At 40.8% G+C, this 17,817-nt stretch overlaps 1 protein-coding gene across 1 annotated transcript in view; it reads left to right on the top strand.

Annotated features, from left to right (window-relative positions):
• CAPS2 (calcyphosine 2) overlaps nucleotides 1-17,817 on the top strand; it is a gene marked incomplete at both ends in the record, with an annotated part of 46,538 nt that overhangs the window by 17,332 nt on the left and 11,389 nt on the right. The window contains 6 exons of the mRNA XM_080935738.1: nucleotides 3,935-4,054; nucleotides 7,445-7,519; nucleotides 8,170-8,265; nucleotides 8,349-8,442; nucleotides 11,605-11,723; nucleotides 17,326-17,405. Of these exons, the coding sequence (XP_080791864.1) occupies nucleotides 3,935-4,054; nucleotides 7,445-7,519; nucleotides 8,170-8,265; nucleotides 8,349-8,442; nucleotides 11,605-11,723; nucleotides 17,326-17,405 (584 nt within the window). The remainder of the gene's footprint in view (nucleotides 1-3,934; nucleotides 4,055-7,444; nucleotides 7,520-8,169; nucleotides 8,266-8,348; nucleotides 8,443-11,604; nucleotides 11,724-17,325; nucleotides 17,406-17,817) is intronic.

The following is a 17,817-nucleotide window of genomic DNA, read 5'->3' as shown; positions in this document are numbered from 1 at the left end:
TCATCTGCAGGCATAAGGGTATTTAGAATATAGTTAAAAATTATAATGGCTTAGATAAGTGATTTCTCCTAGGGCTCAAGACACCACCAAACATGGCAGTTGACTAGGTTTACAGTGCCAGGTATGAATTCCCTTCTACTGAGCCTCAAGTCCAATTAGACAACTGTTCATTAACCCCAGGCACAAAGTTCCACTGTCACACTGTCTCATCATTGTTGCCATTTATAGACTGGAGTTGGGAGGGCCATTCATCACCTTCTCTCTTGGCAACTTGTACAGCTCCATTTGGGGCTCTAAGAGTTAGTCCTTAGGGAGGAGGCTTCTAGGTCAGATCCAGTTCGATTCCTTCAAGCCCTTTGTCCAAAGTGCATCTTTAGCAATATGATTCTACTTTCAATGACTAGGATGTAACCAAAGGCAATGGCAAAATTGTCCAGGGAGTCTTTGAATTCCCTCAACTAGCAACTAACTCAATAGGTAGCTTCCTATGCTGAGCAGTTGGATTTTTGTTAGATAAGCTATGACTTCTGGGAGGAATATTATCATCCCAAATAGCATAACTTTATTAACACACACACACACACGTGCTTATATAAATCTTATATGTAATATTAAGTAAACAATAATATTTCCTTCAGTCTATTTAAATTACATTAGTATTTATCATGTTGATTTAATGATAGAATTTATTCTGATTTCTGATCTCATCAGAGGAGGAAGCACTCAAGAAAGCAACATTTTTAAGGGGAAATAGAAGTTTATATTTTGATTAAGTTGAAGTTTCCGAGGTGGGTGAGGAGGGACAATAGAAAAGCCTACTAAGCTATGGCTAAGATATCTCTATAATGATGATAAACCAACTCCACACTTCCATCCCATATATGGACTAGTTTCCTTTTATACCTTAGTGGTGTTATCGATCTTTCTGGCTAATGGCCTCAAAGTCAATTTCTTGGTTCTCTTAGTATTTCCAAATCTGGTGTCTGTGTTATTGTATTTCTATGGTGCTGAACCTGGGCCCTTGCTATCCTCTATCTAGTCCATTGTGGTGCCCTGATACATTGCTATGACTCTTCACATTTGCATTTAACAGTAACATGCAATAATAGGCTTAATTATTGAATTCCTCTGTGAAATGTATGACGGCTGTTTTCAGCAGTGTTTAATTCTCACAGAAGTAATGTGATGGAATGTCCTAATCTTTTGGGTTTTAACCGTGACCAAGGGAACTTACATAAGAGTTTATTGGGGTTCTGCAGGTAGTCATGGAGACGGAGCAGAAGCTGAAAGCTTTCATTTCTATCCCCAAACTCACACACACACACACACACACACACACACACACAGAGAGAGAGAGAGAGAGAGAGAGAGAGAGAGAGAGAGAGCTGGGAATGGGTGAGCTTTTGAAACCTCAAAGTCACTTTCAGTGAAAGGCCTCTTTCATACTTCCCAGTCCTTCCAAAACAGTTCCACAACTGGGGACCAAACATTCAAATTCATGAACTTATGGAGGCTATTCTCATTGAAATTATTTTACAAAGGGGGTGGGTAAAGAGGGCAGTGAGAGAGAGAGATGGCGGGAGAGAGCATTATAACCTTTTTTATGGCTGATGGAACTGTTGCATAGCACTGCATTACTAGGAAAGGGCATGCATATTACTGGAAGAAGCAAGAAGTGAAAAGATCTGTGTAGCACTAGCTACATGCTCCAGGTTCTCAAGCTTTGTTAGACTCTATCTCACTCTGAGACCTCACACACAGTTGTCTCCCTGTGAAGCCTTTCTCCTTTTCGAGTGTTAATCTCTCCTCATGATTTAAGAATCAGTTCAATGTGTGGGAAGGCCTAGGTCCAGACTGTACATGTTCCTTAGTTGGTGGTTCAGACTCTGATTGCTCGGAAGGTCCAGGTTAGTTGACTCTGTTGGTCTTCCTGTAGAATTCCTATTCCCTTCAGTGCCAGCGATCCTTCCTCCTATTCTTCCGTAAGAGTCCCCAAGCTCCATCCACTGTTTAGCTGTGGGTGTCTGCATCTGTCTGAGTCAGCTGATAGGTGGAGCTTCTTAGAGGACCACATACTCCTGTCTGCAAGCATAACAGAGTATCATTAATAGTGTTAAGATTGGTACTTTTTCATGGGATGGTTCTCAAGTTGGGCTAGTTATTGGTTGGCCATTCCCCCAGTCTCTTCTTTATCCTCCAGTCCTGCGTTTCTTGTAACTAGATAAATTTTGGGTTCAAAGTTTTGTGGGTGGGTTGTTGTCTCCATTAGGGTTCCTGCTTGGATACAGGAAGTGGCCTCTTCAGGTCCCAATTTCCAATGTAGTGAGTCACAGTTAAGGTCATCCCCATTGATTCTTGGGTGCCTCCCTTACACCAAGTCTCTGTCTCATCCAGGAGATGCCCGGGACCTCCCCACCCATGTCAGTTGCAGATTTCCATTTATCTTCATGGCCATGTAGGCATCTCTCCTGTCCTTCCCCAATCTGATCCTGAACCCTCCAATCCCTTCCATCTCTACCCTTCTTCCCAGTCCCCTCCCTCCATCTTTCTCTTATGACTATTTTATTTCTCCTTCTAAGTGAGACTCAAGCTTTCTTGCTTGGGCCTTCCTTCTTGTTTAGCTTCTTTGGGTCTATGGAGTGCAGCATGGTACCTGTATTAGATGGCTAATATCCACTTATAAGTGAGTATATACCATGCATGTCTTGGGTGGGTGTGACTGGAGGGGGTGACAGAGAGGGGGGCAGTGAATAGAATGTAAAGTGAATAAGTAAAAATAAATTAAAATGTTTTTAAAATAAATATAAATTTAATAAATATAAGAAAAAAAGAAGAATCAATTCAAGTGGTTCCATGGACTCCCTATATATGTCTTTTAATTTTGTGTATGTGGTATGTGTGCACATGGAGGCCATAAGTTGATGAAAGTGTGTTTTCTGCAATGGTTCTTCATCGTGACTTTTGAAACAGTCACTGGACCTGGAACTCACAGTTTCGATCAGCTAGCTGGCCAGTGATGTCCAGGGTTATTTTTGTCTCCATCCCCTTCATCCCTGGGATTACAGATGTGTGCCACCTTGCCTAACCTTTGTACACATCCAATGATCTAAACTCAGCTCTTCATGCTTGTGATGCAAGCACTTCACTGACTGAAACATCTTCCCAGACCCCTATGTTTTTCTTTCTAGAAATCATGTCCTGTTTCTTCACGCTTTCCCACTCATGTTCTGTCCATTGTGCCCATCACTTTATACTTTTGAGATGGCTGGTTCGGTTGACAATTTGACATACCCAGGATGGAGGAATCTCCACCGAAGAATTGTCTCTACCAGATTGGTCTGTGGGCACGTGTGGGAGGGCATCTGATAATCAGTGTCAGAGGACCTAGCTCTCTGGGGTTGGTACCATCTGTAGGCAGGTGTCCTGGGTTGGAGAAGAACTGCAACCTGGGAGAAAGCTAGGAAAGAGCCATCCTCTTGGCCTTTGCTTCAAGTTTGTGCTTTGGCTCCTGTCGAAGTTGACCTGTAATGTGTCAGATAAAATAAACCTTTTCCTCCCCAGGGTGTCTTTGGTCAGTGCTCATACAGTATCAGAAAGCAGTTTAGAAGAAGTCTCATTTACCAATATTCCATCCCATGTTATCAGAAGCCAGCAAAACCTCTATTTGAAGAGAGCTAAGAGAAAGACATAAAGTTCTTACTTCCAGCCATAATTTCTAGGTGTTCTTATGTTCTGTTTGTGTGAAAGTATGAATAACTGTATTCATTTTTTTAAGGGTAGTACTTTTAATAGTGAAATACACTCGTATATGACAAACATTATTATGACAACGGGACAAAGTGCCACCTGATGCTTGAGAGTTTCCAACTGCTCAAAAGTAAGTGAGCACATATTTTGTAGCACTAGACATCAGACTTTGTGTCCTCCTGCTTAGGGCTGTCATCAGTGATCCAGAACAAGATGTAAACACCAAGAACCAAGAGAGTTCTCATGTCCCTCCAGACTCAGAGAGGGTGCCATTTCGAGTTAGGAGACGAACTCTGCATGAAACGAAGTAAGAAAAGTTTAATGTTGTTAAAAATACACATCTGCACCTTGCTGAATAATTTTGCATCTCTTTAAAACCATGTACAGCAAAGTAAAAGTTTTACGATTTCAGATCTAAGTGCTGTCTCCTTACATGTTTTCTTCTACCTTCTTTGCATTCCATTTTTTAAACGTTAATAATCTAGAAGGGAAGTCATAATTCTTTTCAGGATAACAGAGATGAAAATGAGAAATATAGTAATTTAGACATCTCTGCCTAAGGATGATACTCTGCTTGGCTAACTCAGATTCATGTAATATATGAAGAATTAATTTGCAGAGGCAAAAGGCCATCATTCCACACATGCTCTGCCTCTGAAGTGGCCCACTTCTCTTTAGAACCATAGGGGGCTAACCACATCTTTATAAAGACTCTCAATGTAATATGCCTGATGTCTTTTCCTCAACATTATACTGAGGAGTATCATCCATGTTGTGATTTATAGTAGTTTTTCTCTTTGCTCTCTGTTACTCCATTATATGAATATATGACAACTCCCCACTCACAGATGCTTAGCATGCCAGCTGACTTATGAATTATACTGTGGTGAACGGCGTTGTGCATACCTTCTGGTAAACACACAAACTCCCTTATGTTGAGTGAATATTTAGACTCCCTGGACCACAGAGTTTGCCCTTGTTCAGCTCCACAGAGCACTGGCAAATAGTCACCCCAGCTGCGGGATGAGTGGTCCAATGGCTAAACATCTTTGCCAGCACTTGGTGCTACTTATGTCTTTTCATTGCATTTCTCCTACTCAATGCATGTTGGTGATTTTAATTTGCATTTCACTGGAGACTAATGATGATTAATTTCCACCTCTGCATCGTTCATCTGGATGTCCTTATGCAAAGTGTGACCAACTTACCAATCCACTCTTACACTGGGAGTGCCTTTCGTATCTTCCTCTAATAAGTCTGAGCCTACTCGGAAGTACGTATCACCCTGAATTCTGAATTTTACTGCACCGTGTGTCAAACCATTAGCACTGCCAGATAATTTGATTCCTGCTTTTCAGTCTCATTTCTCTGCTTTCTTGCAGCCACCTTTGCATCGGTTCATAACAAGTGCACACTGTTGTTTAAAGTCAATCCAGTTCAGAGAAAACGATGGGGTTTCTTGATTAGGATTTTCAGAACCATGGCTTCCCACTCTCTTTGTTCTCTCCAGAGAAGAAGGAAGGAAGGAAGGAAGGAAGGAAGGAAGGAAGGAAGGAAGGAAGAAAGGAAGGAAGGAAGGAAGGGAGGAAGGACCTCTGCTGCATAAGTTGGCAGCAAGATTGGTGTATGTAGCGTAACCCCTCTCTTCTCTTTTCTCTGGAGGCAGCTTCCTGCAGACACACATTTCACCCTTGTACTGAACTTTACAGGTTTTTCCCTCGGTACAAAGAAGCAGTTAGTCTGTATAACTCTAGTGACAAACACTTATGGTATTATTGCCATGTGCGTAAAACACACTTTTTTCACCAGCTTTGGGAATGATGGAATTCGGCTTTGTTTATGTGCTTAATTCTTCATTTTGGTTTGGACTGGTTCAGGACGTACACAGGGAAACACACATACTATTTTCTGGCTGCCTGGAACTCAATGTGGCACTCGGCACTTGATAATATAAATATGCATTTATTTGTGTGCTTTTCTGATGATGTTAGGCTTCCTTGGTGCAACTGGCTCTCCACATTGCTCACCACTAAGAAATAAGGAACACAATGGTTAGAGCAAGGTTGTCTTCCAGACACGTCAGGTGCTCATATGGCTGCAAGCGACTATTTGTCCTTCTTCTCCATGATTCAGTGCGTCCTTCACAGTTCTATTGCAAGCATTAAACAAAGCCGTGCATAGTGAACTGAACGAATAGTAACTAGTGTCCGAGGTCCTCAATAAATGGCCGTTGGTATTGCTGCTGCTGCTTCCCCAGAATGTAAAAACATTTCCAGAACATAGTGAATATCCAGTGACTGCACTGGTACCAGTGACTCAGACTGAACCGAGGGGATGGCGCCTTCATGGATCCTTTCTGTTCCCAAGCTCCTAAGTTAGCAGGCTTTAGCTCCCCACCTCCAGCTTCCTTTTTGCAGGACCTAGACATTAGGGAGGGGAAACTTTCCCTGTTGTCAGGGACTGTGGCCCACATGCTTACTATGACATCATGGCTATTTTATCTTTCCTGCAGTTTTCATACAACCAGATGAACAGTAATAATACATCAAGGATTTATCTCTTAAGATGAAGTAGAGGGTATCATAGTGTGTTCATCCGAGTTCTGCTTTACATTTTAAAGACTATTAGGGCTATGAGTCTTCAGAAGGTCAGCAGTGTTATCTGTATGCAGATACACATACATATATATGTACACACACACACACACACACACACACACACACACACACACACACACACAGAGCTTGGCTCATTCAGTACTCCTTCCCACCATGGTTTCAGTAAAGAGTAGCATCAGCTGTAATGGAAACCTGACTGAGAGGGCTCACTGTGTCAGATTTATTTTCCTGTGTAACCACCTGCTTGGAAGTGGGCATATGTTGGTCTTGGTCCTACGGCTCAATGCTGCTGCTGCTCCAGACTGTATCCCTTTAATATTCACAGGCAGAAAACTTCTTTCCATCGTAAAGGACAAGAATCTTTCCTGTTGAGATTACTGGAGGAACCGAGATTGTTGGTCATAATCACAGCGCTAAGAAACTAAGTGCTGTGGAGAAGGCAAAAACACGGGGTTAGCAGTGGCTTGTGAGCGGACATGAAGGCTCAGGTCTGCAGTCCAAGCATATGCTAGGCCAGCATATACTATACAATACGGGCATAATGGAAAAGGATCAGAAAAAGAAGGAGAAGGGAGGGGAGAGAGAACAGAGGGGGCGAGGAGAGAGGAGGCAAGTTTTCTGGGACCGCCCTGCAAGCAAAGATGCTGTGCTCTGTCTAGAGCGCACCTTTCCAGCACCCCGTCTCGCCCGGTCCTGGCCTGAGGACCGATGCAGTGTAGACTGCGTGTGGCTCAGGGTACTATGTCTTCTGGGTCTTTATGTATTCACAATCTGGATTTTAATTCTCGTCTTTAATCTGTGACATCTCAAAACATTGCCATAGCCCCTTGGTGTGTTTGTTGTTTCTGTCAAGTGCAACTGTTCTAAAACACACACACATATGCACACAACTGTTCTAAAACACACATATGCACACAACTGTTCTAAAACACACACACATATGCACACAACTGTTCTAAAACACACACACATATGCACACAACTGTTCTAACACACACACATATGCACATAACTGTTCTAAAATGCACATATGCACACAACTGTTCTAAAACGACGACTTACAAGATGTATTTTCACAGGATAAGAACCAACTCCACACTAACAGAGAATGACCTTTCTCAGAAAGTGGAATTCGAGGGGAGGGTCTTATCAAGGTAACTGTCGCTTTATTCATTTGTTTAACTTCTGTGATTACAATAGTATATTATTTTCTTTTATAGAACTGTCAAGATTAGATAAATCATACCAGTCCCAAAAATGTGGACTTTTGGGTTATTTAATTTTAAGCACACCAATTATTATTGTATAAAATGGAACACCATAAGACAGATATTTTAACTAAGAATATTTGAAAATTGATCTTAAAAGTCTTGGGAAAGTTTGGCTTTTAATTTTTTTTTACCTCAATCTTATAAACTTTGCAGGCCCAGAGTGTTTTTGCTTTGTTTTGTTTTAACTTGGATATTCTCTGTATTTACATTTCAGGTGCTATCCCCTTTCCACCAGTACCATCCCCCCATTGCCTCCATGAAGGTGCTCCCAATCTCTGTTGATTGACTACCTGAGTTGTGACAGAGCTGACTGTCCACAGTTAAGCTCACACCTTTTGCTTTATCCAAATCTAAAGAGTTGGGGATTTCTGCAAGCCATGGCATACTTTCCCTAAATCTGTGGTGACCCTTATTCACTGCTGCACACCCTAGGGAGTTACAGTATCGACACTTGAGATGCATGATCTCGGTTTACTACTCACTTAAAAACATCACCATATTTAAAGGTCTTTGGCATCGTCTTGTTTTTCTAGAAATGGACGAGATGCCTGCAGGGAACTGATTGGGTTTTTCTTTACCCATGACCAGTCCCTAACTGTGTATGAATATCGAGTGTTTGGGAAAAACAGGTATGCTTGAAACACTGTCAGAACCTAGAGCTGCTTCCAAGAGGAACTGAATGCCTTCATTTTCACTGTTGCTTCACTTCCAGAACAAGCGTGCTTCCTTTTATTAAAAAAGACATTTATCATCATCAATATGGACGAAGAAAAGGAAAGCAATATGAGCCTGGTGACTTCTATACTGTAAGTGTGTGTGCATGTGTGTATGTTTGTGTATGTGTGTGTGCATGTGTGTATGTGTGTACATGTGTGTATGTGTGCATGTATGTGTGTATGTGCATATGTGTGTGTGTGTGTGTGTTTGCACATGTGTGTGTGCATGCACTGTAAGTTTGTATGTGTTCTGGCCCCATAATGTAAGTTCAGGTGTGTGCTGGCACTTTACCTCTGTTCATCTCTCTGGTGTGCAGCAGGGCCACTGGTCCAGTTTATTTTCCTGATAAATAAACACATTTATTTGTGTGAATGGTGAATGGTTGATAAATCCCAATCATCCAAACCTTAAACACAGTATTTATTTCTCATAAACGTTCATACAGTGTTTCTCAGTGGAGACCGTGGCCAGGAGGACTATTTCTTGCTACTGTCTTAGCTCTCTGTACAGGCCTGTTCTGCACAAGTGCCTACCTCAGTAGCCCCGGGAGTAATAGGTCACAGAAGGAGGAACTTGATTTTCTCTGTGGAGTGGCACTGCCCTCTGGAGCTTCACCTTTGACAGCCTGTCTTCTAGTTGCTCTCCGACCTTGTCAAGTGTACTGAATTTTTAAGTCACATCTAAAGAAACATTCTCTGCATTGATCATTCAGGCGATGCCTTTGTATGCTCACATTGTAAACACTAGAGAAGGAATGCTGAGTAAATTACAATTGTTCTTTGCTTCATGGCAATCGCAGCATAATGGGAATCACATAGGAGTCACATTGGAGACATTGTGGGTCGAGTTCAATGGCTAGAAGAGTTTCTGGAGAAAGTGACACCCGATGTTAGTTAAGAACTCTGTGTGGGTACTGGAAAGGCTTCAAGGTGGAGAAGAATATGTATAAAGATCAAAGGCTGGAAAGTTCATGGATTACCTGGAGACTGAAAGTAGGTCAATTTGTTTGACTATAGACATAAAGAAAGGAGACTTGTGATAGAGAGATAGTTCAGTTGGCAGAGTTTAATCTTGCTAGCATGGGACCTGGAATAAATTTCCAGAACCCATGTCAAAAATTCAGGACTTGGTAGCACAAACTTTAATCTCAGTGCTGGAGTGACAGAGACTGGTCGGTTTTTTGGATTATTAGCTAGACACAGCTTAGTCTACCTGGTAAGTTCTGGACCACAGAGAGACCAGGTCTCATAAAAAGAAAAAGGGTGATTAGTACCTACGGTGCTACCTGAGGATGTCCTATGACTTCCACATACAGATACCTATGCTCACCACGACTAATAAAAAAGGAGTCTTACACTAAAGAGCAGTGTGTGATGATGTGTCACTGAAAAGAGGATGTGGGTAGAGAAACTACATGACTAGATTTGTCATTTAGAAATATCTCTCTGAATTCAGTATGTGGAACGGTTAAGAGCAGACATGTAAGGCATGGATTGGATGGATATTAACCTAGGAGAGAACTCATGGAACCTTGAGAAACAAGTGACAGTGGCTCCAAAGGTAGTTAAAAGACAAGTCTTTAGGAGATCCAGCCACCGAGATGTGATGACCGAGTCGGAAAGGAGTAAAGGAGGAGGAAAGTCTACACATCTTAACCTTGGGTTAGACAATCCATACCTGTGACATTCCTACTTGACTCTTGATGTCTAGAGAAAGTGAACTCCAGCTCCTTTTGTGCAGTCTGAAGATAACACTTAATTTCTATTGAACGTGACAGTCAATACCAGTTCTGAGCTGCTGCTAGTGCAGTTCAGTGTGGTTACTGATCCATTCTTACCCTCTTTCCTCATATGAACCAAATGTGGAAATTCACTTCCTTCTTTAGCTCAGGAAAGTGAGGAAACAAGGAAGTAGAGATGAGGCATGAATGGAGAAAGGGGGGTGGAGAGGCAAGAAGGGAGGAAGGGGGAAGGGAGGCATCACCCCCACACAGGATATGTTGTGTTTACATCACACATTTAGAAGGGTTATCTCAGCAGGTTTATATAGACAGTGTATTTTGAGTGCTGTCTCTCCCTTTTTTTTCCCCTTTCCTAGACTGGTTTATCATCTTGGGAAACGACTCCTTGGCCACAACGCTAACAACAAAAAAAGAATTCATCTCCACCTCAAAGGGACGAGAACATGCCAACATCACACTTATTAATTTTATAAAATAATTGTTCCAAGAGGGAGGAAGGGGAAATCTCTTTCCTTATGCTCTGTAGGAGGGACAAAGCCTCTTTTATACATTGGTCACATTTGTCACATGTGAAGCAACTCTGAAACTAGAAAAGTAATTCTCAAGGTTACGTTAAGCTTTGATGATCTAATTAGGCTAAAATTGGGTTTTGTAGTCTTGTGATGTCTGTTATCAAAAGTCCAGGTGAAAGACTGTGATCAATGTACTAGGATTCCCCAATCTCTGAGGCATCATCTTTCTGCGAACCAAAAGCTCTAGTTCTGAATTTGTTTTGAATTATATTAGTTTTGTTTGTTTTTGGTTGTTGTTTTGTTGCTGTGATAAAATGCCTTGGATAAAGAGGGAGAAAAGGCTTCTTTGGCTGGCAATTCCAGATTACAAGTCACAGAAAACTCAAGGTGGTGGGAACTTGATGCAACATGTCATGTCATATCCACAGCCAAGAGCAGAGGATGCTGAACCAATTAGACACACATGCTAGGGCTCAACATGCTTTCTCCAGTTAGACATCCCAGGATCCCCTGTCTAGGGAGTGATGCCACCCACAGTGGATGGGTCTTTACAACTCTACGTTATAAAAAACGACAACTCCCGTGCTCACATGTCAGCCTAGTGTAGACAGTTCCACACTAAGACTCCTTCCCCAGGAATTTCTGCATATTATGTTATGTTGACCAAACTGACCATCACAGAAGTTACCACATATTCAGTGGAACTCATGCCATACCTTTTGTGGTTTCTTGTTTAAAATAGGAATTCTCTTTTATTCACAAGAGTTATTGTATAGGCATGTACTGTATTAGGGTTTGGGGGGATTAGTTCATTTTTTAAATAGTATTAGTTAGATGTGGTCCTTAAATATTTGTCAAACCTACTATATTTTGGCCACGTTTTAAGAACATATCAAGGCAACAATGATAAAAATCAAATCTCTTTAATCAGAATGAGTTGTGTTTTATTTTTGGATATTTTCTAGTTTTAAGACATTTCTTTCTGTTCATTTCCTCAGGGTGCGACTTTGACATTTTTGAGCTGTGAGCATCCTAGCCTTCCAAAGAGTATAAAAGAAAATGCATTACTTAGACTTCGAATTACAAATGTTGATCAAGTAGCTCTGAATTCTCTGAAGTAAGTCAAATGCGTGTGTCATTCATTCTTTTTTTTTATTAGATACTCTCTGTATTTACATTTGAAATGTAATCTCATTCCCCCTACTTGTTCCTATCCCCCTCCTCTTCCACTTGTCTTCACGAAGGTGCACCCCTCCTTATCACCCTCTCCACCCCATTGCCCTGGCATTCTCCTACATTGGGAAAAATATGCCCTCCCTGCACAAAGGCATCTTCTCACATTGTTGCCAGACAGTCTTCAGCTATATATGCAACTGGAGCAATAGGTCTCTTAATGTGTGCTCAGTGGTTGGTGTTTTAGTTCATGGGAGTTGTAGAGGGTTTGGTTGGATGATAATGTTGTTCTTCCCATGAGCTTGAGACCCCTGTCAGTTCCCTCAGTCCTTTCTTTAGCAGCATCATTGGGGTTCCTGTGTTCAGTGGTTAGCTGAAAGCATGCTCAGCTGTTTCTGTATGACTCTGGCAGAGCCCCTGGGGAGGCATCTCTATCTGGTCCCTGCCAGTAAGTACTTCTTGGCATCAGCAATAGTGCTTGAGTTTGGTGGCTGCATATGGGGAGGATGTACAGGTGAGGCAGCCTCTGAATAATCTTTCCTTCAATTCCTGTTCCTTTATTTGATCTTGTATTTCCTCTGTTGGGTGTTTTTTGTTTTTTTTTGTTTTTTCCTCTCCCTTATAAGTAGGACTGAGGCATCCCAATTTTGAACTTCCTTCTCTTTGAGCTTCATAAATTCTGTGAATTGTTTCTTGGGTATTCAGTGCTTTCTGAGGCTAGTATCTGCTTATCAGTGAGTGCATACCATGTGCGTTCTTTTGTGACTGGGTTACCTCACTCAGGATAATAGTCTCTAGTTCCATTCATTTGCCTAGGAATTTCATGAAGTCATTATTTCTAATAGCTGAGTAATACTCCATTGTGTAAATGCACCACAGTTTTTGTATCTATTCCTCTGTTGAAGGACATCTGGGTTATTTCTAGCTTCTGGCTATTATAAATAAGGTTGATATGAACACGGTGGAGCATGTGTCCTTGTTATATGTTGGAGCATCTTTGGGATATATATCCAGGAGTGGAATAGCTGGGTCTTCAGGAAGTACTATATCCAATTTTCTGAGAAACCACCAGACTGATTTTCAGACTGGTTTTACCAGCTTACAATTCCACCAACAGTGGAGGAAGGTGCCTCCTTTTCAACCTCCTTTCCAGCATCTGCTGTCATCTGAGTTTTTGATCTTAGCCATTCTAACTGCTGTGAGGTAGAATCTCAGGGTTGTTTTGAGCTGCATTTCCCTAACGACTAGGGATGTTGAGCATTTCTTTAGGTGTTTCTCGGCCATTCAGTATTCCTCAGTTGAGAATTCTTTGTTTAGCTCTGTATCTCATTTTTTAATAAGATTGTTTGATTCTCTGGAGTCTAACTTCTTGTGTTCTTTGTATATATTGGGTATTAGCCCTCTATCAGATATAGGATTGGTAAAGATCCTTTCCCAATCTGTTGGCTGCTGTTTTGTCTTCTTGACTGTCCTTAGCTTTACTTTGTAATTTTATGAGGTCCCATTTGTCGATTCTTGATATTAGAGCATAAGCCATTGGTGTTCTGTTCAGGAAATTTCCCCTGTGCCTATGTGTCTAAGCTTTTCTCCACTTTCTCTTCTAATACTTTCAGTGTATCTGGTTTGATGTGGAGATCTTTGATCCACTTGCACTTGAGCTTTGTACAATGAGGTAAGAAAGGATTGATTTGCATTCTTCTGCATGCTGACTGACAGTTGAACCAGCACCATTTGTTGAAGAGGCTGTCCTTTTTCCATTGAATGTTTTTAGCTCCTTTGTTAAAGATCAAGTGACTATCGGTGTGTGGGTTTATTTCTGAGTCTTCAGTTCTGTTCCAGTGATCTACTGCCTGTCTCTGTACCAATATCATGTGTTTTTTTTTTCCTTTTTTTTTTTTTTTTTTTTTTTTTTATCACAATTGCTTTGCTATATAACTTGAGGTCAGGGATGGTGATTCCTCCAGAAATTCTTTTATTGTTGAGAATAGATTTCACTATCCTAGGTTTTTTTATTATTCAAGATGAATTTTCAAGTTGCTTTTTCCAACTCTATGAAGTTGGAATTTTGATGGTGACTGCATTGAATCTGTAGACTGCTTTTAGTAAGATGGCCATTTGGCCAATTTTACAATATTGATCCTTCCAATCCATACGCATGGGGCATCTTTTCATCTTCTGAGATCTTCTTTAATTTTCTTTTTCAAAGATTTGAAGTTCTTGTCATACAGATCTTTCACTTGTTTAGTTAGGGTCATACCAAGGTATTTCATACTGTTTGTAACTATTGTGAAGGGTATATTTTCCCTAATTTCTTCTCAGTATGTTTATCCTTTGAGTACAGGAAGGCTATTGATTCTTTTGAGTTAATTTTATATCCAGTCACTTTGCTGAAGTTGTTTATCAGATGTAGGTGTTCTCTGGTGAATATTTGGTGTCTCTTAAGTATACTATCATACCATCAGCAAATAGTGATAATTTGACTTCTTCCGTTCCAACTTGTATTCCTTTGACTTCCTTTTGTTGTTTAATTGCTCTGGCCCAGACTTACAGTACTATATTGAATAGGTAGGGGGAGAGTGGGCAGCTTTGTCCACTCCCTGATTTTAATGGAATTGCTTGAAGATATTGGTATTAAGTCTTCTATAAAATCTAATAGAATTCTGCACTGAACCCATCTGGTCCTGAGCTTTTTTAGCTTGGGAGGCTTTTGACGACAGCTTCTATTTCTTTACATGTTATGGCACTGTTTAGATTGTATACCTGGTCCTGATTTAACTTTGGTACCTCATATCTGTCTAGAAATTTGTCCATTTTCTCTATAATTTCCAGTTTTGTTGAGTATATGTTTTAGTAGTAGGATCTGATAATTTCTTGAATCTCTTCAGTTTTTGTGTTATGTCTCCCCTTTCATTTCTGATTTTGTTAATTTGGATACTCTCTCTGCGCCCTCTAGTTAATCTGGCTAAGGGTTTATCGATCTTGTTGACTTTCTCAAATAACCAGCTCCTTGTTTTATTGATTCTTTGTATGGTTCTTTTTGTTTCTACTTGGTTGATTTCTGCTCTGAGTTTGATTATTTCCTGCCTTCTACTCCTCTTTGGTGTATCTGCTTCTTTTTGTTCTAGAGCTTTCAATTGTGCTGTCAAGCTGCTAGTCTATGTTCTCTCCAGTTTTTTTTTTTTTTTTTTTTTTTTTGGAGGCACTCAGAGCTATGAGGTTTCCTCTTGGTACTGCTTTCATTACACCCCACAAGTTTGGGTATGTTGTTCCTTCATTTTCATTAAATTCTTAAAAAGCCTTAAATTTCTTTCTTTATTGCTTCCTTGACCATGTTATCATTGAGTAGCACGTTGTTCGGCTTCTATGTGTATGTGGGATTTTTGTTGTTTTTGATGTTATTGAAGACCAGTTTAGTCCATGGTGATCTGATAGGATGTGTGGGAGTATTTTGATCTTCTTGTATCTGTTGAGACCTGTTTTGTGACCAATTATATGGTCAATTTTTGAGAAGATACCACTGTTTTCTGTCATGGGAGAGGTGGATTCTGATGTTGCCATGATGTCTTGGGACTTTCCTCTTGCCATCTTGTTGTCTGTGATTATAGGTGATTTTGTTTTTTCTGGCTGGGGCTTGTGCCTCCTGTGGGTCTGAGGGTCCGTAGGCTCAGGAAGGAGATTGCTCCTCGGTTTTCAACTATTTGCTGGCAGGCGGTTAGTTCTGATGGAAGTGACTCGGTTCTGTCTCTGTGAGCTCGGGTGGAAGAGTGCTTGTGAGGCTGTTCTGGGTGCTCATCCTTCTGTGGGAAGATTCTGAGTCCTTATGGGGGTGACCCAGCTCTCTCTTCTGGACTCAGGTGGGAGAGCCCTTGTGAGGTTGTTCTGGGAGCTCAACCGTCTGGAGAGCAGGTCCTAAGTCTTGATGGCAGTCACTCAGCCCTCTCTCTGGGCCAGAAAGGACCTGTTCCCAGAGAGCACCACACTATCTGCACTCCGACAGTTCCTGGCATTCTCTACCTAAATAGCTGGTGGGGATGTGTGCCAGACTCAGTGTGGGCTCAGGTTGGAGAGAGCTTGTGAAGATGTTCTGGGAGCTCAGCAGTCTGCGTGCAGGCCCTGAGTCCTGATGACGGTCACCCGGCCCTCTCTCTTTCATGTGTCATTTTTAAAGTATGTGATAACACCATAGTTTGTATCTCAAAAGGAGTTTCTATCACAGAACATTGCACACTTTAGAAGATTTATAGTTTACAAATGGCAGCTATGTATATCTACTGTATGTTCTGTATTATAATTAAACCTCATGTTTTAGAACAGATATGACAACTAAAAAAATAAATTGTTCTTTTTTTATAATCAAGATAATTTAATTTATTTATTTTTCCTTTTAGTTTCTTAAATGCTATCAAAGTGAGGCTTTAAAAAATAGACAGGAGCCTAGCATGGCTGCTCTCGCCAGACAAGCAGCTGACAGAGTCAGATGCAGATACTTACACCCAACCAATGGACAGAAGCTGAGGACCCCTGTGTTGGAATTAGGGAAAGGCTGGAAGAAGCTGGGGAGGAGGGCGATTCTGTAGGAATCCCAGCAGTCTCACCTAACTTGGACCCCTGAGATCTCTTAGACACTGAGCCACCAACCAGGCAGCATACATCAGCTGATATGAGGCTCCCGACACACATACAGCAGAGGACTGACTGGTGTGGCCTCAGTGAGAGAAATTGCACCAAACCCTCAAGAGATTTGAGACCCTAGGGAGTGGGAGGTCTGATAGGGTAAGTGGCTGGGGGTGGGGACATCCTCTTGGAGCTGGGGGAGGAAGAATGGGATGCAGAACTGCCGGGGAGGGAACTGGGAGGGGGATAATGACTGGATTGTTAAAAAGATGAAAGAAGAATAATAAAATACACAAATAAAAGATAGGGTATGAGTTCAGCATCATAACTGTTCCCTACACTGCCGGTGTGATATCGTCTATAACACAAAAAGCTATGTCCTTATGGTGATGCTAGTCATTCATTGACTGCATAGTGACAAAATAAAATGAATAAAAAATTACATTAGAAGGTTATTTTAAGTAATAGAAATACACATTCATTTTGTTGAATGTTTCTTGACAGTAATTATTTAAACGGTAATAATTGATGTATTGTGTGTGTGTGTGTATATATATATATATATATATACACACATATGTGTGTGTGTGTGTGTCTGTGAGCGTAGTCTACAATGTAGCTCTGAGCATCTTTTTTTTTAAATGCATCTTCAAGGCATTTAAAGCATATTTACAGTTTATACTTAGGCAAGCTAAAGCTGCTTTTCAATAGGTAGTTGGAGTTAAGTACTTAAAAACATTAAAGCAGTTATGAAAATTAATATCTTCAAAGATTGCAGGGTTTTTTATAGCTCTGGATTTAATTCTCCATGGAATCAAAATCAGTGGGGGCAGATCTGGGGCTCGCTCTGGCTTGCGCCTCCACAGCTGTTGAGAGCATCGTTGAGTCTGGAGTGGAGGAGCACGGCCTGGTCTGTCTGTTCTCACTTGCAGAGCTGCCTCTGAGGAACCTGGGGAAGAAGATCCAGTCAGTCAAGAGGCGCATGATCAGCAGGTGCTGCAGGCCATTCAAGGTATGCTGTGCCTTCTACACGCTCATGCACAATTTCCTTGTTGGCACATAGAACAGTATTTTTGATACTTCCAAGTTTTATAGACTTTGATTTATAATTTTTATTTTGTAAGAAAGTACCATATATACTTTCTAGAAACATTTCATATTACATAAACATTACATATTTTGTTATATATGTGCATGCGTATTATATATATATATATATATTTTTTTTAATCAGAAACATTTGTGTGAATGGCAAATCATTGATAAATCCCAATTGCCTGAATGTTAAGCACAGTATTTAATTTCCATAAACATCCACATATTATTCCTTAATAGATATTGTTGCCAATATTGGCTCTTGGTATCTTTGTGTGTGTGTATACATTATATATATTTATATTATATTTATACATTTTTATTTATAT

The sequence above is a fragment of the Micromys minutus genome (genome assembly GCF_963924665.1).
Source record: "Micromys minutus genome assembly, chromosome: 22".
Taxonomy (NCBI): domain Eukaryota; kingdom Metazoa; phylum Chordata; class Mammalia; order Rodentia; family Muridae; genus Micromys; species Micromys minutus.
Note: the sequence above shows the minus strand (reverse complement) of the source record. Positions and strands in the feature narration are given on the sequence as shown.